This window comes from Aulonocara stuartgranti (assembly GCF_965226115.1).
Source record: "Aulonocara stuartgranti genome assembly, chromosome: 4".
In the NCBI taxonomy this organism is placed as follows: Eukaryota; Metazoa; Chordata; class Actinopteri; order Cichliformes; family Cichlidae; genus Aulonocara; species Aulonocara stuartgranti.
In genome coordinates this window covers 6,015,248-6,039,773 of record NC_138942.1, presented here as the reverse complement: position 1 = coordinate 6,039,773, position 24,526 = coordinate 6,015,248, and the positions used below count along the sequence as shown (strand labels likewise).

The 24,526-nt window shown below is 39.5% G+C and overlaps 1 protein-coding gene across 1 annotated transcript; it reads left to right on the top strand.

Annotated features, from left to right (window-relative positions):
* The first annotated feature begins 7,966 nt into the window (after window positions 1-7,966).
* Window positions 7,967-24,356, top strand: LOC309705679 (uncharacterized protein). Its single transcript, XM_082531600.1, has 24 exons — window positions 7,967-8,036; window positions 9,366-9,413; window positions 9,995-10,024; window positions 10,258-10,317; window positions 10,408-10,440; window positions 10,646-10,720; window positions 10,843-10,926; window positions 11,494-11,523; window positions 11,757-11,801; window positions 13,288-14,208; window positions 15,834-15,896; window positions 16,004-16,051; window positions 16,170-16,226; window positions 17,439-17,492; window positions 17,763-17,792; window positions 17,895-17,954; window positions 18,280-18,324; window positions 18,567-18,608; window positions 18,810-18,869; window positions 20,788-20,859; window positions 21,097-21,129; window positions 21,272-21,310; window positions 21,802-21,858; window positions 24,015-24,356. The coding sequence occupies exons 1-24, from the start codon at window positions 7,970-7,972 to the stop codon at window positions 24,017-24,019; spliced, it is 2,058 nt and encodes a 685-aa protein (XP_082387726.1). The 5' UTR covers window positions 7,967-7,969; the 3' UTR covers window positions 24,020-24,356.
* Window positions 24,357-24,526: the final 170 nt, after the last annotated feature.

Sequence of the window (24,526 nt, the reverse complement as noted above, 5' to 3'; positions counted from 1 at the left end):
AGGAAACACTGCAGACTAAACATGGAGAGGCACGTGTAAATTAAAAATATGGGCAAACATCGCTGAGGTGATAGTCTTGTAATTAGTCTCATTCCACTTATACTTGTTTTGCATTTATAGAACAAATGGTTTAAAACATCCATCAAACTGTTCTGAAATTTAAAAAAAAAAAAAGGAACCTCAGGTGCTTCGACCCTTCCTGACATCCCTTAACACCCACACAGCTGAGTCTGTGGATATTTCCTGCCAAGAGAAAGACAACGGTGGATTGTATGCAATGCAATAAGTGTGTGAGATGTTGGACAGAAGCGAAGAGAACCTCCGCCAGCCTGTCTCACATGCGTTCACATGAGAACAGCTCACACCTAAGCGCTTTGTTGAATTAAGAACTTCAAGGCTACGGTTTCTGTCATTAAGCAAACCAAATCAGGATTACAAATCATTTTGGAATGGCAGTTTTTCTACCTTTGATTATATGTATATTGAAAGTATAGAGAAATAATCACTTAAAATAGGAAGTAAGAGATGGAAATGGACCGAATGCTATAGGGTGGGGTACACTCTGGACATGTCGCTACACTGTCACATGGCTAACGCAAAGAAATAAGAGCGACCATTCACACTTGTATTCACACCTATGGGCAATTTAGAATCACCAATTAGCCTAACCCTACTAGCTGCATGTCTTTGGACTGTGGGATGTAGTTGGAGTAGCCAGAGAAAACCCACACAGAGATTGGGAGAAATCCACACAGAAAGCCTCTGAGCAGATGGTGGTGCAGAGATTCTGCTGTGAGGCAACAGTGCTAACCACGGTGCCACTGTGCTGCCCCTTAAGTAGTAACAGAACAAGTACATATACAGTACTGTGCAAAAGTTTTAGGGGGGCGAGAAAAATGCTGTAAACAAAGAATGCTTTCAAAAAATGGAAGTGTTAATCATTTATTTTCATCAGTCAACACAATGCAGTGAATGAACAAAAGAGAAATCTAAATCAAATCAATATGTGGTGTGACCACCCTTTGCTTTCAAAACAGCATCAGTTCTTCTAGCTACACTTACACACAGTTTTTGAAGGAACTCGGCTGGTAGGTTGTTCCAAATATCTTGGAGAATTAACCACAGATCTTCTGTGGATGTAGGCTTCCTCACATACTTCTGTCTCTTTGTGCAATTTCCAGACACACTCGATGATGTTGAGATCAGGGCTCTGTGTGGGCCGCACCATCACTTCCAGTACTTTTTGTTCTTCTTTATGCTGAAGATAGTTCTAAATGACTTTGGCTTTGTGGTTGGGGTCGTTGTTTCTGCTGCAGAATACATTTGGGGCCAGTAAACAACCATTTATATTTCCAAGAGCATTCATTGTTTACTGCATTTTTTCCACACCTGCCTAAAACTTTTGCACAGTACTGTACATATACAGTCCATTATAAGTGAAACAGTAAGAGAAATCTGCAGGTGCATAGTTTGCTTATTTGGCATTGATTGGATTTATTCAGTAGTGACACAGCTAGAGAGAAAGCATCTGCTTCTTCACAGACAAAAGTCTGTTAAACTGCCTCTTTTCTTTTCTTTTCTTTTCTTTGCCCCTGCGACTGAGGATAATGTGTCTTGGTGAACTGGAAATAAAAGAAAATAACAGTTAAAAAATTGACAATGGCTCAATAAACCTTCTCCGGTCTGAAAACTCCTGAAGCAGATCTTTCATTGTTGCCCTGATTTTAAGGAAACGCAGCGGATTATCTGTTTCCATCTCTTGCTGTCGTTTGCATTTTTCGGTGTCGCTCCAACCGCCCGCATGCTCCCTCTCATCACGTCTGCATTTTGTTTCCCTCTTGCCTCGCAGCTCCATCTTTGCCATCCTTCTCCCAGTGAACCCAGTATCTCTCACCTGCATATGTCCATGCCTACTCAGTCTCACCTCTCTTACTTTATCCCTGAACTGTCCAGCCTGAGCTAGCCCTTTGAGGTACTCATTCCTAATCCTTTCTATTCTTGTTGCTCCCAATGCAACTCTAAGCATCCTTGCATTTAATTAAAACTGAAGGCTCAGATTTGAGAGTCCCGATTTAGGGATGGGTGACTTGCTTTCAGTGTGTCGCCACTGTTTAGTATTGTCCCAATCTCTGGTTGTGCAGTCTTCTCCTTGGGGCTTTAGATAGAAAAATACATGCAAGGCTTTTGCTTTGTTTTTTTGTGTGAAACTTGCTCATTGTCATGAGTCAACCAGTGCATACAGAGTCATGCAGTTTTAGTATGTTTTCATATTTTAATTGCAACTTTTATCAGTGCCTAATATCGTTGCCTTTTACAGTGCAAAGTACGATAGTAGAGTCTAGTATGAGCTAATCTGCTGAGGGGAAACAGTTCAACCTTTCTCTTATGGGATGAATATGAGTGAGACAGGACTGCAGAGTGACTGGGTGCAGACACTTGAGCAAACCGTGAGAAGCCAGATTTGACCATCAGTATTGCCCCACCATGACTGAGACGGGAGGGGATCCAGAGTGACACGAGCGGTGTTTCTCCACAGTGGAAACTTCCATATAACACCCATCACATGAGCAGCGCCCATGTGGACAGAATGAGTGGAGGGAAAGTTCTGTGTGTCTATTATCTGCTGTATGGATGTTTTCCAACAGTCTGACATAACACGCACACTTATGTGCCACTCAGGTTTTACTGTATGAGACTTGTTCAAGGTGTTTTTGTTTTAATTTTCATCTGCAAGTGGAAATGTTCAATGCTACTGAACACTGAAGTTGTTCACAGGACTCTGGGCAGCCCTATGTAGCAGTCAGCAAGTGTGAGCAGCTTTGCAAAAGCAGAAGCTGTGGCATTTTGCTGGTATTGAGCATTGAAGCATGCATTAACACGATGCAACAGTCTTCCCAGGATTGGTTTTCTCCAGCAAATTCACCCCAAAGTCAGACCATGCAAAGCTAATAGAAGCAGCAAAAATCCCAAGAGCTCAATTTCAGCCTCTGCAAGGCCTCAGCTAGCATGTTGAATGTTAAAGTTCCTCACTGTACTTTGAGTAAAAGCCTGAACAAGTGTGGCTTGTTTTAGAAGGATTGCCAGGAGAAAACCTCTTCTCTCGAAAAAGAAGATGATAGCATGGCTTAGGTTTGCAAAGCTGCATCTGAAAAAACCACAAGACTTTTGGAATAATGTTCTTTATGCAGATGAGACCAAACTGAAGATGTTTGGCTACATTTTTAGAAACACAGCAAATAATCAAAAGTACCTCAAATCAACTAAAGCTTGGACCAAACTGGGTTATGCTACAGGACAATGATCCTAAACAAAGCAGAAAATCTTCAAGCGAATGTTTTTGAACTATAACAAGAATCAAGGTGCAACAATGGCCGAGGCAAAACTAACTGCCTGTAAACTAATGAACTAAGCAACATTGTAAAGAAGAGTGGGCAAAAATTCCTCCACATCCATCTGAGAGACTGATGAAGTCATACAGTGAACAATTATTAAATTATCACTGATAAAGTTTGTTCTACAAGCTACTGAATTATGGGTTGCACTCAGTTTTTCAAAGGACTGCACGGGGCCATGCAAAAACTTTCTTTTGCTTGTGGTTACGTTAAATATAACCAAGATATATATCTGGAACTAAAGCATGCTAATAATGAAACTAGGATCCTTATGGTGATGCAATATAGCCTGCAAGCTATTTAATACATAATACATACGTTTCATTCCATATAGTCAAATTTCATTTAACATTTTCAAACAAAAACAGTTCCTAAACTGATATATCATCAGGTTTCCAGAAATGTTCTCAGCTTTCTTTCACAAACAGTTATTTTGAAAAATTCTGGGAGCTCAATTTTATGATAGACTTAAATACTGTTGGTGTATGTAACGTCTTCAAAAGACACAAAAAAAAAAAATAAATTGTGAGAGGTTTCAGCCCTCCACAAGCACTGACCGAACTTTTAGCTGAAACACCTTCCCTAAAAACCAGCACCAGTACAGTCACTCGGCAGGTCTTTGTGTTCTTCTCTTTATGCTACATGGAGCTTAACACTAATATTAAGCCCCCCTGGAGGTGACCCACAGTGCTTCACAAGCTGGATGAAGACGAGCATAAAACCTCCAATAAACAGTTCTGTTCCAAACTGCCACAGCGAAAGTCTACAAAGAGTAAACAATGGTTGTTTTTCCAGGGTGAAGGTTTACTTCACTGAGACAAAACTGTTCCTTTCTGATGACAGATACTGACATTACGAGCAATGATAAGTAATTCCATGTGTTTGTATTTACACAAGACCACCAAGTTGATCATCTTATTGGCTGCAATTGGAAAACTTAATATCAAAGGTGACTTTAAACCTACTCAGGTGTTTTTCACTGTCCATGTGCCCTCGTTACATTGTATCCAAGTCTTTGTTAATGCTTAAGTTTGGTTTCACAGTTCCTGTTGAGCATTTTTGTTTGTTTTAAGTGTCTTGCTTACCACTATTTTACTGAATCAGAACATTTCAGTCCAACTGACCTTCATCAGGTACAAAACGATGTATTAGAAGCCATGTAAAATGCATACAATCTGACTTACAATGTGACTTATTAAAAAAAAGTGGTAAGTAAGTTTGTAAAAATTCTTTCTCTCTCCTATGCATCTGTTGTTCATTCAGGTGTGCAGAGATTTTGAACCAGTTGTTTATTTTAAATGAAAATGGAGCCGTGACTCTTTCTAAATGCTACCTGATTGCTTCTTATTGACAAGAATGTGTCATATGTGCATTTTAATTTCAACAAATAGTGAAATGGAGACCAGAATTAAGGCTTTGGCCACAACAGTTACGGAGCAGGCATCGATGACATCAAACACGACACTGATTAAAGCGATTTTTATTTCCTGTTGTGGACACAAACACGATCAGCTGCAGACACCATGGACGAGTCATTCCTGTTATAATTCTTTGAAGTCTGCTTAAAGTCCGACTGAAGGGCGTAGTTGCTGCGTTGTAAAGTAACATCTCTGTAGATGTCTGCGTGGAACCTTACGCTCAGTGTCTGACGATGAAAGCTGCATCACTCGGACCAGAGGGGATCCTAGCAGATGTGCTGAAACCGTAACACGCCCATAACTCAGACTGAGTATGCAAAGGTGGATTAATGTAGAGAGGGGGTTGCAAAGCAGCTTGCAGGTGCATCAGCAAAAGTAGATGGGCTAAAGTAACTTATATAATACTCCCTGTGTGGGATTTGCCTAATGGGTGCGTAATAGGATATCAGCTGATCTACCAGGAGGTAAATCAGAGTCCTCAATTCAACTCTTACCCAAAGTGTCAGCTGTTAAAAAGTCAATTGTACAGGTCACTCGTGCTCTCCTCTTTTCTTCTTAAAGGACACATGAGGGCAACACATGGCACATTATATGTATATACTGGGGTACAGTGTTTTACCGACCACACTGAACACACCGTCCAGATGTGTCTCTCCAAACTGAAGTTATATTACTCTTCTCTCGGTTAATGAGCCAACACACTTCATACCACCCGCTCTTCTTTTCAGAGCTTTGACTTCTCCTCGTGATAAACTCGCACACTCCTTATAAATGCATTGTTTTAAAGGCACCTCTCAAATGTGTAGACAGATAAATATTTGGAGGTGAATCATGGGTGAACGAGTAATGAGTCAGACGTGGCTCCTGTTATTGTCTTACGCTCGGTACCACCAGGGGAGACGATGTGGTGGTCTGCACATGTGACTTCAGTTTTCCTTCTGTGGCGTCTTTAAAAGCAAAAACATCGCATGTGGTTCTTCGTTCCAGTCAGACGTTTGCATCGAGCGCTGCCGTGCCTCAGGTTAAGACATAAACTTAAACATTACATTAAAAAAATGGCTTTCATGCACAGGACCTCACACACTCTATATGATCCTGAGCTTGGCATTGATATTGCCATGGGTTAATGCTTCTTGTGCCCAGTCTCAACAGACTGTAGTGGCACACACTGCTGTCTATGTTGTCCCAGAGATGGCAGCTGACAGCCTGTTTTAAGAGATTACAATGCTCCCCTGTAGAAAAGTTCTTAAAATTACATTTTAATTGAGGTTTGAGACTACTGGAGACACAGCAGTACCTTGTGCACACAAATATAATAATGTCGTCATGTATTAAGTCTGCAATTTCCAAGTTCCTTTTTTAACCGGGATATTTGAATTTATACGAACAGATTCTTTTTGTATACTCCTTTCCCCCCTCTGTTTAGGAGGTGCAGTATTTGTTCTACTAACAAAAAGCAGGAAAAACCGGCCTGCTGTTAAACATTATTTAGTTTATGTGGAAAAGGAGTTCAGATGTGTCATAATTATCTGCAAATCATCTGTCTTCACTTTCATATGTAAATGTTTTCCAGGGCATGGGTGCTGTATTTGCATTAGTGAGCAGGGAAATTGAGTTTGTGTGTGTGTCATCAGCTTTTTTCATAGTTGTTCCTCGAACTGAAGAGAGTCGGTATGGAGAAAACACTGTTGTGTGTTTTTCAGTGGCCTTTTGTCTGAGCTGTTTAGAAAAGCATCCAAATTTGTAAAAAAAAAGCATCAGCAGCTGGTTTGGGAGACGGTTTGCTGGACCTTAGATCCCAGGAGATCGGTGGAGAAGGTGGAGAACCGGAGATAGTGAGATTATGAAGCATCCCACTGCCCTGGACCAATAGACTGCAGCCTCGTTATCCTGGATTTGGGAAAGAGGATCGACATGAAGGACAAAGTGGCAGGTTAAAAAACAAAAAGTAGATTTTAAAGGCTGATATGATAAAACCAGAGATGCAAAATAAAGGCTTAATATAAAAATAAATAAAATATAGAGTACACAGATAGACAGACTATACATAGAATGGACACTGGAGCAGACAGCCTGTATTTAAATACGTGAGATATTTGGAAACACCTGAAATGTCAATAAAGAAAGCAGAACCATGACAGTCTATGTGTTCAGGGAATTGCCAACAGCGACAGAACAAAGCTCTTCTTTACCCCCTGTCAGCTCAATGAGCCAAATTCTGTCCACTCTGCTTTGTACAGCATCTTTAGCTTGCCTTGTCTTATACATTACGCATTTGCATATTTTTCATATTATTCAGGGTGTTCGGCAGAAAAACAAACAAACACAGACAAAATAAGGTAACTGCCATGTTGGCAGGAAAAACATATCTAGAGGGCAAATAGGAAAAATCCAGAAACGCAGAGAGCCAGCAGGAGAAAACAAGGACAACACAAGACACAGAAGAAGGGAAGGGGTAATAAAGAACCAGTGGACTTAATCAGACACTAAATAAAGTGTCAAAAGAACAAATGAGGGAAGTAAAACCCTCAAAAATCATATGAGCATCTAAGCTTCAAAGTGAAATATTAAGTCAACTGAAAGAGAGACAAACTTAGATACAGACACAAGGGAACACAGAAAAAATAGCAACGGCAAAACAATAACTTAAGGATATCAAACATCCAAGAATCAATATTCAGCCCCACAAAATAGAAAAAAAAACTAGGATAATAAGAGTAGAGCCATGAATATTTACAAAGACTATGACAACAAGCTTTTAGCATTGCACCACAGTGCATTTCATTACACTTTGCATTATAAGTGTGAATGTATAAGAGATTACTGAATCTTTGGCTCCTTATATGTGTTAACAGTGAAAACAGTAGATTTGATTATCACTCATTAAAATGGTTGTGTGTGTGTGTGTGTGTGTGTGTGTGTGTGTGTGTGTGTGTGTGTGTCTGCATTCTCACCTAAAGGAAATGGAGCGAAATGGGTCTTTGGCTTTGCCCATTCAGACTGATGTGTGTTTTCAGAGGGCAGGACTTGCCAGTGGGAGTGTATAAAAGCATATAAAAGAGGCTGCGGTGCTTTAAGTACCAGACTTGTATTTGTCTTTCTGTACATCTCTTTCTTCTCTTTAAGTGCTGCTGGTTTTTGCACAGTGCCTCCTCCATCATGCTGGCTCGAGCTCTGCTCCAGACTTCGCTGGTTCTCTGGTTGGCTCAGCAAACTCTGCAAGGCGGTAAGAAACTCACGGGACAAAGTCTAAAGTTTTATGAACTATTTTTCTTGGCCTTTTTTTTTTTTTTACATTTGTAATGGTTTAGATCCATGAGCTTTAAAACAAAAGTATTCATTCATGTTTTAATTATCGTGTTTGCTGCTTTAAAAACATTGGAATTGGAATCGCACAAAGATTAATATAAGTCTAACTGGCATAATCCAACTTAATGTAAAGAAGTTACTAAATTTAGTTGGAAGAAAAATAATTTATGTTGATATTTAACATGATCTAAAGAAATGCTGCACAAAAAAGCTTTTTTATTTAGTCAAAATTGAATTCATTTTGTCTAGCGTCAAGATGAATTGTATCTTTAGCTGACAAATGAATTAGATCATATCATATTTTGGTCCAAGTTAAAGTCCCGATGAATCAGCATCTTTAGTGAGTCCCTCTCACTCACTTGTTAGATCTCATCTCTTTGAGACTGAGGGGAGGACTGCATGGACTCTGGGCTCCAACAGCAGAGTAATCGCCAAGTTGCTTTGGTTTATATGATCTAATTTCACTGATTCAAAGGATGCAATGAAAAGGTGGCATAAGCAGGCAAAATGTCACATCCAACTGTGAGAAGAACTAACAGGCTCCACACTGGCGCTGTATCTGATCTCGTGCTCTGGTCGCATCAGTGGATATCTGTCTGTCTCGCACCTTTAGTCCAATCAGGTTCCACTACTGATGTAATCCTCAACTGACATCTAAACTGTAATTCCCACAGTTTTAAGGTCATCTTTTGAGTCTCCTACACAGTGATAGTGTTGGCCTAAAATTCAAAATTTAGATTAATAAAAACAAATAATGCTTTTGTTGAAGGACCTCTAATGTCCTTTAAAAAAAGTTCATGCAGTAAATCTGTGAAACAAATATGTTAACGTTTCCTAAATGCGCATCACTTCTTTACACTGTATTTTACAGTTATGCATATCATATTTTCCTTATCTGCATTTTTTAATCAGTTGCATAAAGTGAAAATAGCGGGACGAAAATAAATCTCTAGGTCTCCCAATAGATATCCTGATATTTGTAGGTGAAATATTCATATCCTCTCAATAAAACATTTTGTAGTTGTTCTTTTTGTTTTTGGTACATATGTGGCTACAGACTCTCACCATCTTCACTCACTTTTATTATAAGTTAGATTCATTAGAAATATAAGTATAATTAATTATAAATCACAGATTCATTAACTAACACAACACAACAGTATTGTTATCATTACACTGTTTGGTGTTTGACAGGCTGTAACCATGGTGATGGTGAAAAACTGTTCACATTTTTTTAATGTTTCAGGGGTTAAACCTCAAAGTGTTTCCTGGGGGAGGGTGCTTCCAGCCAGAGGTATTTATACGTTTTTAAATTGTTTTTAAGTTATTTCAATGTTAAATTCATGTTTAAAAAACAACAACAACACAGACTGTATATAAAGGATGGACAGCCACTGTGACATCATTCTGTGATTTTGAACTCCAAATGTCTTAAATCATCAGTATCGCTGCAATGCACGGACACATTTTATATCATAATTAGTGCTAAACAACAGACCAATAATAATTTAGCACAAAACAATTGTTAAAACTGGCAAAAAATTGTCAAAATTTCTCGGAGAGTCTGTACCACAGCACAGGTTGTAATATTTGTCAGATAAATCCATTAAAAATGCTGCAAAAGGCACCAACAGTGTAAACATGATGGAGTTCAGTGACTCAAATTAGAGGCACTGAGGCCCATTACTGGAAGCCACGCCCCTATGTGTTGGTCGAGTTATAAAAAATTGATACAACTCTGTTACAAAGGGGGAAACTATCCATTTCGACCAAAAATAACAGGTTAAATACACTGTTTCCTTAAACTCTGAAATTTTCTTATGTGCCTTTAACTGTTTTCCGGTTTTGTGTCTTTTTTTGTTTTGTTTTATTGAGGTGTGGGAATCGGCGGCGTGAAACCTGGAGGTAAGTCTTTCATACAGCATACATTAGCAATGTTCTGGCTGATTTGTGTCTTTGGATGCACAAATGCACATATTGTAGTCTATTCCTTCGATGGGCATTAACTCTATGAGTGACTAGGGCTGATAAATTATGGTAAAAATCTTAATGGCAATTATTTTGGTCAAAACTGTAATAGCTAAAGTAATATTTTAAAAAAAAGCAAAGTGTAAAATAATTTTTCTGTTTCCTCTCAGTTACTGGTGCCCTTGGAGCACTGGGTAGCCGATATGGCAACAAAGCAATGAAGACTGGAAGTGGGTTTAATCTGCTTGATTTTCTGCCTCTTATGTCTCTTTAACCATACAGAGGGGATATTTAAACTTTTACTTTGTTAAATATTTCAGTTGGACGTTATCCTGCAGCCCAGCTTGGTGTTGGTGAGCAAATCAAACATGCAAAAACAATTTCTCCTGTTTAAAAGGGATCCATCACACAGTTTTTAAAAATGTTTTTGACCATGATATTACTTGGGATTTACTATGCACAGAAAGATTCTGTTGATGCACCTGGTTTAAAAACTATATTCTTTAACTATAACTTTAACTATATTCTGTATATGTATTATTTTCATTGTGCCCTCAGGAGGCTACAGATCTCTTGGATTAGGAGGAAGAGCTGGTCTGATGCAAGGTGGATATGGAAACCAGGGAGCCTATGGTACACACTCAAACCCTCACAGCATACTTTTTCATTCTTTTCTCTTGGATGTGGTCAGTCTAGTTCATGAAATAAATAATAGTTTATTAAAAATGTATGATAAATTTTCCCTGTGGCTTTAGGTGCCAGTCTGGGCCCAGGAATGGGGCTGGGGGCTGGGCTCACAAACGGACTGGGACTGGGATTGGGCCAGGGAGGAAAACGTGGTAAGACTGATATATAAAGAAAGACTTAATAGGCCCTATTTATATATCTTCTTCTTTAGGGAGCCATTTACTTTACTTTGTGTTTTTGTTATTGGTCGTTATTTATTACTCGAAATAAATAACTATGTGTGCTGCTTACATGTGTTACATATGTCAAGGTTGTTGAAACTTTACCCTCACTGTTCTGATTTGCAAATTACCTTATACATTTTTTTTACTCTTATGATTCATCATAATTATCATATTAACAATGCGACCAATTATTTTCTCAGTACTTAAGATATTAAGCCTCCCAGTGTTGTCTGGTGCAAGATTGGGGTTATTTTTAGTTGTGCTCACACCTAGCAGCAGAAATCTTGGCAGCCTGTATTGCATGCAAATCCTGGCAGAAAACCAAGAAGGCTAAGATGCAACCAGTTTTGTGAAAGGTTGAACTGCTACAACTCATGTCACACCTTTTACAGATATTACACAGCAAGGATGAGGATGAATCTAACAAACGGTTGGATAGCAGCTGCAGGGATCTTTGTAAAGAAATATTAACTCTGTGTTTTTGGGACTTTTCAGCTTATGGTGCTGGCTTGGGAACACTTCCAGGTAAACACTTTTGTTTCCTTGTGCTGTATGCACAAATGAGAGTAAAGAAATTGGTTTAATAAACACAATAAGTTGGACCCTGTCAACCTGTCAGTGGACATGGTATATGGGGCAGACTGCATCTCAGCTAATGGATTATGTGTCCTTGTAGTATTGAGAGAAACCCAGGATGTCAGTGACGTAACCCCAGTGCTGATTTATTTAAAGATGAGCTGTTTTTGTTTCCTTGCCAGGATATGGATCTTTAGGGGGCATTGGCTATCTTGGAGCACGACCAGGTAAGTGATGAACTATGTTTCATGTGATGTCCTGTTCTTTTAGCTTTGAACTGTTTTAGGCCTGTTGCCAGACTTGATGCAGAGGCATGCATAAACATCAGCCTTATCAAGCTGATCAGCAGAGATTGTTTCTCAGAAGCTGTCTTAATACATTATCCAGTACAATAATAATACGCCCACATCTGTGACACAAGCACTTTGCAGAAATTGTGTCTTTGCAAAAAAAAAAAACCCTCCTAAACTGTAATACGCTGGCCTGCGATGCTGCTGTTATCAGTGACATCTGCTTTATGGGTTTCACCCGTGCAGGTGTAAAATCTGTGGTGTTTCTGTGTAATCAGTCTGTCTTCATCTTTGCTGACTTGTGATTCACTGCTATTGATGTTGATTTCATGTCTTTATGTGCATGAAAACAGATCATCTGTATCTATTTTACTATCATCTGAAGCTGGTCTGTTTTATTTTGTGCGCACAGTTCATCGTGTCTATTGGTGTTTCATCTTGACTGCATGTTGCATGACTTCCTGGCTCTTTCAGCCTAGTGTTTCGAAACCAGATGTCCTGAGAAAGCTCTGACTGAGATCACCAAATGCTCATTGGCTGATGACTTGTGGCTGACATGTTGTTAGCCAATGACTTGTCCTCATTTGTGGTTGTTAGAACAGCAAGAATTTACTAATTAAAATATATGTTTTTGTCAGCAAGGGAGCAAATGAGTGAGGGCCATTTTCCCATAGACGTTTTTGTAACCCTAAGCTTTTATGCAACCAGAAGCATCACTGCCAGGTATTAGAGGTATTAGAAAGAATGCAATTTTAAGACACTTCCACATTGGCTTCCTTCCCCTCCACCACTCCAGCCCCCACCTGTGGGCTACTTATTATTCCTTATGCTGCACACACATGGTTTAAAGGCAAAATAAGAAATTACTCACACTCACACTTTATTTGTTTTTTGCCTTTGAGATATGTTTTAAAACTGCTTGGTGACTCTGGTTCTGGCTCATAGTAAATGTAAATATGCTTGTAGTTTAAACACATATTATGAGTAAAACCTCACTTTAAGAATCAGAAAAATTTCAGTTGCTTTTGCTGTGGACTGCAGGCTTCTGCTTTCATGCCCACTCAGCTCTGTTGTTGTGTGTCATACACAGATGTTGCTCGAGTCAGGATATCCTTTTGTCTTGTGCTTGAACGCTGGTGTGTTTTTTGACATTTCAACAATTTGTGAAGGAAACAATGTGTTGTCATGTCACGTTTTATGTGTTGGTGTCATTACTCTAAATGAATGTGTAAGTCTGTCTGAGTTCCCACTGATTCTATCCTTGGTTTGGTTCTGATTTTTCTGTGGATGCTCCGATTTATATTACAAACTTCAAAGAAAGGCTTGAAGTTTGCTGCTACAGTGTGCTGCTGGACCTCAAAGAAACACTGTTGTCTCTGAGGTGAGATGAAGTTGTGAATGCATGCTGATATCTCTCTGCCAGGTGTGTCTGCAGAACATTTGGTTGGACCTGAGATGGCCAGTCAGGGTCAAGCTGTTCAAGATCTTAAACGAGAAAAAATCAGAGGTCTAGACTCGTTTGGAAAGCAGGAGGTCAAAAGCTTTGATTCAACAGTCCAGTCATCGAGTCTTGGACACACAACACCTACTGATCAAGGACAAAGTAACCACCCTGCAATACCCAAAAGAAAGCTGGCCCCAAATCATGAAGTCATTTTGGGAGCTGGAGGTCCGAGAAGACAACTGCCTGTTGATAAAGACAACATCCAAAGTCTGGGTTCTTATTCATCTCAGAGTGCCCGAGACTATGATTCATCCAAACGTGAAAATCAGCAAGTGGAAAACTGTGGATCTCCTATTAATTTACTAGAAAACAATCGCTTAGGTTCAGGAATTCAAAAGGGTCAAAGTTCAGTGGCTCAGCCGCATCTTGGTGAAGAACTCAGACATCTTGGTAGCACGACGTCACAAAAAGAAAAAGACAAAACCTCTCGACTACCTTTTTCAGAAGCTGAGGATGTAAGAAGACGTATTTACGCGACTCCACTGGATCAGAGAATAAGAGATTATTTCTCTGCTGTGGCAGACAGGCAGCGCGTCAAAGGACTTTTAGCTGAAAACGCAAATGGAATCAGAATCCGTGGGACTGTTACGGTACAAGATGGCAGATATAGTACTGCAAACCTTCCAGCAAAAGGAGGAAGGCGCTATGGAGCAGTGATCCCAGGTACTAGTGGAACCCTAAGTGTAGGCAGTGCCTCTAATAGAGGAGATGGACAGGAAGCTCCAGGCTTTAATGGAGATGATCAGAGTGCTAAACAGAATTCCCAAACTGAACATGATGTCAAAAAGCCAAAAGCCCTCCCTATCCCAGGGCAGACTGGGAGGAATGCCCAGACTCCAAGTAAGAGCAAAGCTTTTTCACCATCTAAATGTCTTTTTTGATTCATATCTGTCTGTCTGTGGTCCGTTCTTGAGATTTTTGAGAAACAATTTCATATTTCTGAGACTGGCTTTCAGATTGTTGTTTGTGTGATGTCTATGCTTTTAAACAGACTTTAGTTTCCTCTGCTAGTTGGCATTGAGACTTTTGCTGTACTAGTCAAACAAAACACTTTACCAAGTCAGTCTTTTAAACTAGTGACTCTAATTGCCAGTATAGTTCTGCCAAAATCCAAGTTCAAATTTTTTGGCTTAAAAAAGTTGAACTAGTCAAACAAAAGAGGCACTTTTGAAAGGTTTTCCCTCTTCTAATGTGACCAAATGTAAAATTCATGCTGAAAAACTAGCGACTGAGCTGTTTTCACCCCAGTTACACCTAAATATTTTAATGCATTATGATTAAGTAGCCAAGTGTATGCAACCAAAAACTATCGATGCTATTTAATGATGGTCAAACCCTGCATGAAAGCAGTCAAGCTTTGGCCAGAAAACCTTTTCTCAACTAAAAGTGTTGTTTTTTTCAGATGTTCATATTTAGTTTGCAAATTAACCAAAAAATAAATAAACAAATTAGACTGCGTTATATATAACACACAATAATTACATATTAACATGATAAATATAAGCTGCAAGGCAGTGGAGCAATCACCTTGGAAAACCTTGAATCATGACTTCTAACCTCGGTTTGGTGAAGGTTTGTGATTTTGGCTTTCAGCTCTGATGCACCTTCAAGTCTGTTTGGATATCTTTGCATTTTGTAGGAAAGTCAAAACACATGCAGTGCACACCGCTTGAGCCATAGTAAACAGCTGTTTGTTATCTTAGTAGCTTAGATCTCTTGGGCTGCAGTTGCCAGTGATACTGAAAATAGTCAATCTGGGCATTGCACTGAGGGAAATTCAAGATTTAATCACTGGTGAGAGCAGTGATCATTGATTAGATTTTAGTTTCCATGTTCAAATCCAGAAGCTGCTACACGACACAAAACTGAAACCAGTGTGGCTTCAGCCTGTTTTTTATGCTAATGTGCATTCCAGTAAGAGATTTGCATTGTTCTTGGTAACAGGCTTCTGATCATACTACATCGAGTGCTGGGAGGAGCTTTGAGTTGTTCATTTGTTTTTATGTTTTCTCGTTTTGCATGAAATTTAACTCTAAAACAATATATGTCACATGTACATTCTTCCTTCTTACAGCCGGGTTTTGTGTGTGGTTTACTGTCTGTGTGTAATAATATTGCTGGACCATATCTAAACTCATATTTATCCAGATTGGAACCCAGGAATGTATAACTTGTTTTGCTGGGAGCAATAGTAAAACATAAAAAATCCCAAATACCTCAGTCTTTCATCTGGGTATCTGTGACTTAGGGAGTGATTTTAGGTGGTCGTTGTGGTTTTTAGGACTCAGTCCAGTGGAGAGGATCTCCCAATACAAGTCTGACAAAGATGAAGACATTTATGGCCTGATGAGGTTGAAAAAGCGTTCCATAACTGTCTTTATTATGTAAGGAAAGGAAAAGTGAAGTGCATTTAGCCTAAAGTAAATCTCGGGTGATTTTGCTGAGCTTGTTTACCTTCTCCTCAGGTTATGCTGGTGGAGCGGGAAACTACATGGGAGCAAGCCTGGGCGCTTTGGGTTATGGAGCAGGTAATGCTGGGCAATGACACATAATTCATGAAGACTAGCTGCTGTTTTTAGCAGATGGAGAGGTAGGTTTACAACTTTGGTAAAGACTTCCGATGTGTTGCCAGCAGGGTTGGGACAGGGAGCGTATTTGGGTGGAGCAGCTGGAAAACTTGGAGGTATGCATGTAAATTTTCCTTATTTTGTCTTTTCTTTGCTTGGAGATAAGAAATTATGTTTTGCATCTCATATTCTGTGTTTCATCCTGTTCATCTAAAAATTTTTTTTACATTTTAGCTGCTGCTGCACTTGGGCAGGGTGGTTATCCCCAAGGTGTTGCAGGAAAGTCGACTGGTAAGGCTGTAACATATTTATTTGGTCTCTGTCGGCATCATTTCCCCAGGCTTCACTGAACAGTTTAAAACTTTTAGCAGGATGCTTTCTTGGCCTGCTAGATAATAATTTGGATGCAATTTGAAAGCACCTTTGGGTCACAGTTACACTATCTGAACCAAATTACTAGGCCAGCTTACCCGTTACACCTACAGGAGCTGCTCAGCCATAGACACCCAGGACACGAAGATCCCGGCACACAGTTTTTGTGTCGCTCTTCATTCCAGAGGAGGTTTGGACCACTGTAGTTACTGAGTCAATAGAGATGTGGTGACATTTATTCAAAGATCAAGAGGTGTGGCCCTATCCTTGTATGCATGGAACACATGTAGGCAAGGAAAAACATTTCTGGTGGAAGCTTTCTGGTCTGGTTTATAGTCTGTTTTCACACCAAATTCTGTTGGCCAGTCACAGTTGCACAGTCTTTGGTTATATGCAGGTAAATAGTTCATGTATAAAACAAAAGAAAACGTGCATTTGCTGACATGCAAACAACTAGCCACTGACAATGATCTCACGGACATGCCCCCAAACAGGCTGTTGTCTCACCAGACTAGCCAGTAAATTTCCAGACTATCTTAATAATCAGGTGTTTCTCAGTCTGTGTGCTAAGCTGTTTGGCTACTGCCTTTAATTTAAACAGAGGCTGTCAGTTAAACTCATGGCAAAGAAATGGAGGCCTATTCATGGGTCTCTCCCACAGACCCCGGGGTCCTGTGCAGATGTAGAAGCTTGTCAGAAAAGACTTGAGGATATGCTTGATAAGAAAATACGAAGTAATTTGCCTACTCGAATTTTGTTTTTAAAGAAGTGAATGGAGGTAAGGCCTCAAAGCCAGACAACATAACTCCTACTTTGCCTTGTAAACCAATCATTTGCTTGTCAGTTGTATGTGAGGAGGTAAAGAAAAAAATCTCTACCTTACGTTCAAGGTCACACCAGAGGTTTCCTTTCAGATGAATGATTAATAAGTAAGAGACAAAAACAAGTAAAACAATCAACGTGTCAGCCATCTTTAAACTCTCCTGTTAATATACAGTTGTTCTTTTTTACATGCAAGAAAAAAGACTTATATTTAGGTAAACTTCAGTCATGTAAATCTATATAGAGACTTAAATCTATACATCATACTCATCATCCCATTAAGTAAACAGTGAATGTGTTTTATTACAGGTTATGGTGATGGAGCAACAGGATATCTTGGTGCTGTGGCAGGGAACGGCCTGGGTAAGTTCAGCAAGTTAGAGAAGTATACATCATGCACTGGCAGAGAATCATTCGTCACTCTGCTTGGTGTCAAAGACAGCCTGCATCAAAGCTGTTGATATTCAGTCAAGATGGACTTTTTCTTTGTTGGCGTTACTTTTGTGTTTCACTGTAGGCTGAGGCAGTTTTGCAAAAGCTTTGTCTAGCACGATCACAGACTTGAATTTTTTCCCCTCTCTTTCATGTATAACTGCAATCTTTTAAGTGCTTCTACATTTCTCCTCTCAACAGGTTACGGGAATGGTGATGGCTATGGAGCTGGTGAGTGAAGCCTGAATATTACTGGAGCAAAATGTGTTGTGAAAGTCAGTCTAGCTCTCGACATATACAACATAATTAGTGCTAATTAGTACTATGTTTCAGACCTTGCTTACCCTGCAGAGTTAGCCGATGGTGCTGAGAAAAAAGCAGGGAAGAGTGAAGGTAACAGTTCTGAGGAGCGATAACCTGCTTAAAAAACCCGTGAGGAGTGATGGCACTAACCTTTAGAGGCTTAACCCATGATACTGGATAGCTTGACAAAGTAGATGTCAATAGAAACGGCTTCCTCTAATATGCTCAGTGTGATTTTTTTTATCCACTGGGTGTAGCTATTGTCTCTGATTTATTGAAGCTGACCAGTTAAATCTGGTGGTTTCTGCCCTCCTGCTCCCGTAGATGCTTTTAAAACTAACAACTAGTTAATCGGTTGAATCGATTAATGACACAAGAATGTTTGACCTGTGTGTTTATGTTTGTCTTTTTTCAGCCCTCAGTCCTGGAGGCTATGCTGGACAGGTCCAGGGGGGCTATGGTAGGAGATTTAAGGAAACTCTCTCACATAAACCAACAGAAGTAAACAGAAGGGCTCAAAAGCATTTGGTTATAGAATATAAAGCATCTGTTCTCCTCCAAATCTGTTTGAATTTAATTTCAAACCAGTAAACACCCTGCATGGAACATAAGCCTTGCATTTACCAGCAAGGAGTGATGCCTACATGTGCTTTCTGCGACGTGTGAAGTCTTGACTCAAAAAGCCCTCTCGTCCTCTTTCAGGAGCACTTGGGGCAGGCCTGGAATCAACTGGTGGCAAATATGGTGAGCAACGGTGACAGCACCTCGCCCTTCAGTCATGCTATTAGTCAGGCAACTGTCAGCGTGGGTTTCCACACGTGACTCAGACTATAGTGGTAGAGAGTGCACAGCTTGCTGATTAATCATGGAGGTCGAAGGGTGAAGAGAGAGAAATGACGATGTATGAGTCAGATTGACCATTTGATTTTCTTCTTCCCCCTGCAGGAGGAGGAGCTGGTCAGGCTCCTTATGGTAATGCCCCAGTGCTTCCTGCTGGACTGGAAGGTAGTAGATACATGAGCTTGATATCATAGCTGCAACAATAATCATTGCAAAATACCTGCGCCACACAACATTGTATATTATATCAAACTTTTGCACATCATAAAAGCTTCACCATGCTATTAACAGGTAGTGTTACACTTTTTCAGATCAGTACATCACATCATGGGAAGATATTGTATGTCCTTTCACGCTACACTAAACACTTTCAGGATATTGTCTATATAGAGACATTTTTGTCCTGCACTAAAGAGGTTTTTTCTTGTCAAATGGTACAAAATAACAGGAAAATGTAATGTAACACAGACTTAGTGACTTTATTACAAGTAGATGAATGTGGCTTATTCTGAGTCCTGCAGACTAAAGAAAAAAAATCATAGACTTAGATAAAAGAGGGAAATAGATGTAGCCACCCATTGTTTTCTGAACCCATTTTGAAGTCTCAACATTAGCATCGTCCCCATTTTGGCGGTTTGGGGCCAGAAGCTAGGTTATATGCTTATGCTAGCAAGCATAGCTTACAATAAGCACACAGGCAGGTATCTGTTTATTAGTGCTAAATAACAGGCTAATAAAATGCTAGAAATGACCATGACCACAGACTTATTGGACCAATATAATTTATTCTCCAAGTTATACATTTTTAAAGCGAAATCTATTAAAATTACTTCAAGAAAAAAATCCTGTTAGCAGATATGAGGCTCAGTAGGCAGCTAACTGCTACAGCCAGCTATCATGATATCCACCTGTCAATCAAAGTGACCATATACTGAACTTGAATTCATTCATTCAATTTTATTGCATTTTATATCACCCAAATGTGCAACAACCATCTCAAATACCTATATATTACACGTTAAAGACCCTACAGTGTTAGAAATATACCCCAATAAGCACATGATCCACCTTTGAGCAAGCACACGGCATCAATGGGAAGGGAAAACTCTCTAAGTCTTAATAAATTTTGCATGTCTGAGTTGTAAGACAAGCACGTAAAATTTTAAATTTTGGTAAAGTTGTTCTACAGCCAAGCAGACAATACTACAGCAGTCAGCCTGCAGTAAAAATCACGATTACTCACCATTTTTTCATGTTATTTTACATTTGACATAACATTAATGTTTCACAAACAATTTTTTATTGATATTTTATGTATTTAAGAATAATAGTAAAATTCTGTAAAATTTATTTGATAAATTCATTTAAATTATCTTTCTTTTTTTTTTTTACATTGTACTTTACATTTCTTGATCTGGGCATGAGGGGATGATTTACATGTAGAGTTCAAAACTGTTGAATTTTCTGCTTTCAAATTAGGCTTTTTTTAAAAATTACAGTCCAGTGGTACTGCTGCTGGCTTCAGTTGCTTTGTACAGACATGGGAAAGGTATTGATTACCTTATCAAAGTCTAGAGCGAATAAGCCTTTATCTGAATGGTCTCAACTGTTAGGGCAGCAGCTGCAGCAGTGTTTTAATTAAGATGAATGACTGGGTAACTGCTGTAAACTGGAAGTATGAGTATAGTAATAGGAAATAACTCAATAATCATAGAAAGTCTGTTCATATATGAAGATCGTAGGCTTCCCCTTTTGTCTTTGAGTCATTTTGCATCTTGTTATATGAGGACGCTTTTCACTTCACTATAAATTTATAAAGTGAAAAATCCAGTCATGCAGGTTATTGGGACATCATCTTTGTTTGAGGGGCCTTGAAATGCTGCATAAACAATGATCACGCAACCAAAATGAAACTGGCCTAGCCCCAGCCTTGGTATACTTGTTAGTATAAAGTATATAAACAAATAAATCAACAAGGCTTACAATTTTCTCTTTTTCTCACATCCTGTCAGTTTATCACAGTATTAAAGCTCAGTGAACTGCTAAATAGTCACATTTAACCAATTTCTTTCATTGCCCACAGGTGATGGTGGCTATCCGTATGCTGCACAGCAGCTTGGTCTTGGAGCTGAAGGTGCTAAATCTGCAAAATATGGTGAGAAAAAAAGTGTGAGAAACTCTAAAGTGGAAAGTTACCATGCGGCCAGATAAACTGTGTCGTTTTGGTTTTCTTTTTTTCTAGTTCAGTACCAATGAGGTCAAAAGCCTCAGAGATAGTGAAAAATAAAACTCATCAGAAGCATTGTGAGTGCAGATAAGCTGCAGGGCTGTTTCTATGTGATCCTGCCTGATATTGACTCTTTATTGTTGCCCTTTTTCTGTGCTGTTTCAGGCCCTGGTGCAGGATATGGAGCTCAACAAGCAGGTTCAATTTAATGCACTCTTTCTCTCAAAGTACTTCCAGTGTACTCCTAAATTCTCAGAGTGTACTCCTGGCATGTTTGCAGATACGTACGTCCCAAGTCCTGGCCTTAAAGGTGTAATTTCTGTTGTGTGTGTTTTATTAGGGTTCGGTGCACAGCTAGGGCCAGCTCAAGATGCTTTGGGTAAGAAAACCACCGACACTTCCTCATTTGTGATGAGCTACCACTACTGCTGCTTCTGGTTACCTTATTAGTCATGTCGTTTTGCACAATATCGCAGCACAACAGACAGCATACAACAGATGTTACTGTGCTGAAAAATGCCTTCATATATAATAATCACGTGATTTTGCAGGAGTCAAAATATTAGTGTCCTTTACTTGGATTCTTTTTAAATAAGAATAGCAACACAAATGTGATGCAGTTTAAAAAAAACCTTATTCACTGTTATTCTTTTTACTTAAGTAGCTTGCACACTGAAAGTGCAGCTGCATGTATTATGCATTATATCCCTCTTTAGGAAAGGTATGTGACCTGCATAGTGTGATAGCTAAGTCCTCTAATGCTACTTTTTTTGCCAGGTTTAACACATAGCTGTTAGATTTCTTTGTCTCAATGTAACAGTTTTGTTTTTAGTGAATTTGTAACACTGACCTGTGCCGATTGCTTAACAGGAGAGCAGACTGGCAAATATGATCGAGTGAATGCTGCCCTGGGTAACGGATACAAAGGTGAGAAATAGTGCACGAAGGTCTGGTTAACTAATAAAGTGGAGTTAATACACTTTTTCTTGTTTTCTGTCATATATTTACGGAGCCCCGCAGGGGACATGGGAGGAAAAAAATTAAGATGGACTTTTGCGAGATCTCGCAAAACAAACTCGGGATCTCACAAAACTTTTGCGAGATCTCACGAAACAAACTCGGGATCTCGCAAAAGTTTTAGCCGCATTCTTCGGACGCCGGCTCGAAGCCGACCGGGAGGTCGAGGCACGATGTGCCGGGAAAGCGGTGTTCCTCCCGGCTGTAGTAGGTCTCGACCTCCCGTTAGCTCGAAGCTAACGGGAGGTCGAAGGCCGAAGAATGCGGCTAAAACTTTTGCGAGATCTCGCAAAAGTTTTGCGAGATTCCGAGTTTGTTTTGCGAGATCTCGCAAAAGTTTTGCGAGATCCCGAGTTTGTTTTGCGAGATCTCGCAAAAGTTTTGCGAGATCTCGCAAAAGTCCGTCTTAATTTTTTTTTCTCCCATGTCCCCTGCGGGTCTCCGTATATATTTACTGTTACAGTGACAGATGGTTGTATTAAACATGGTCAAATAGTGAAGTCAGTGTATGACCCGTGAGTCAAAACCTCAGGTTTCCCACTGGTTTGTGAGAATTGTTTTCTACTCTTTGATCTGTGTGATGTCAGAGAGTGGATATTCCCAGTATTGTCATCTCAGACGCAAATCTGCTGTTTATGAGGGGTTGTCAGCTACAGTTGGCTTAAAGCGAGAGGAGCGCCTTCTCGTCCTGGCATATGCTATCATGTCCTTTGGCAACTGAGAGATAACAACAACTTTGTTGAGATCTTCAGTCTGCATTAGGTCGCTTGAGTTGTCACACGTTTGACTATAGTTAGTGTCCCTTTGTCTGACTTTTTCTCTTAGAGATATATATTTAGTTCATTTAGTTTATTTCACACCCTGAAATTAAGCTACCAAATACTACTCACTTAGTCTTAGGGTGTGAAAAAAAATGGTTACACTCAGATAGAAAGGCTGGTTTAGGTACCTCTTCACAAAAGGTCTGCTCACTGAACAATAATAGATTGACAGACCAGTCTTTCTAATGCCATACCTGTGGCTAACTGACAAACCAGACAGGAAAACGAGCCCATCTGCTTGCTATCTAGATTTTCTTTCTGCCACTGGCAGCCAATAATATATAAATTGGCTTAAGTGGACGGTGGCCTTTAAGGTGGAGGTGACTAAAACTGCTTCTTCTGCTGTTTTCAAACATACACTGCTGCTCTGAACTATACTGAGACAGAGGCGAATCACCACTTTTCTTCTACGTCTTGTGAATGCCTTCTATCTAGCACTCACACACATTCACTCTCCAATAAACACATCTGAACTTGGGGTTCAGTATCTTACCCAAGAATACTTTGGTCCTCCTGAGCTACAGTATGCTGTCCTATTGTCCTATTACCCAAGCCTCGCTGCCACCATCACGTGTGTCACCTCTTGCATGTTTACCCAGAAAGCTAAACCATAAGCCGTATTCGAGAGTGTATAATGTTTATTTCTGGGTGTTGCATGTGAAAAAGAACAGCTGTGCAACAAAAGCTGAACCTGCTTAGTTTGTAACTGTACAAAGGTGATGGGTGAAAACTTTAGCTCTTAGACAGTGGATGAGCACCAAGGTAAAGCACAAGATACATAAGGATTATTTCGAAATGTGAATTATGCAAAGCTACTCTAATAGAGTCCAATAATAACCTTACGGGAAATGGGCACAATAATTCCCTTTATTAGTATCAGAATCAGAATATTTAATTGTCATTAAGACAAAAGCAAATGCTGCTCCATTCAGTGCAAAGAAAACTGTATAACTATTCGTAAACTTGTATTCTATGTACAAGAAAAGAAGTTTTAATAAAGAAAGTATAAAATGGTATAAAAGCATGAATAAATAAATCTGTACACATATGTTTATGTTTGTGATTGAGTCATTATTAATTATCGTTATTGAATATGTAGGTTTATGTGGGTTTGAATGTGAAAATTAGACATAGGATGGGCTTGTTTTGTACATTTTTCACACATTTTTTGTGTGATTAATGATTCTCTTCCGTATTAATGATCTTTGTGCTCTCCCCTTTTCCTCTGTGTCTGTGTCTAACCAGGCTAATTCCCACGACGTTGACCTCTTCAAGTGGATCATTACCATAAAGTGTTCAGTCCAATGAGGTTGCAGAGCTTTTCTGTGTGATTTACTCTACTTTGTTATGTTGTCATGTCTGTATGTCTTTTGTTTCATTCTTCTCATCCACCTTGTCCTTCTCTGTGAACGGACATCTGTAAACCAGATGTCTGTCTGCTTGTCTCCCTCCTCTCAAACCTGCAGCACCCACGGGTTTGTTCCTGGCAGTGCTAAAAAGGCTTGGTGGTGATTGATAAACATAAATGGATGTGAAATGCAAGAAATATGTCCCTTTGTTTTGGAATAATGATTTGTTCTGTTTTAATCCAATAAATTATATCACCCAGTGGCGCTAAATAGAAGCTTCTGAGTCAAAACATTTTGTGTGCGATAGTGTGCTCTTTAATAGACACAATGAAACCTCATCCGCACACAGGAAGTTTTACCACTTCCCTTTTCGAGTTAGGTGACATTGCCAAAGAAAAAGTAAACACT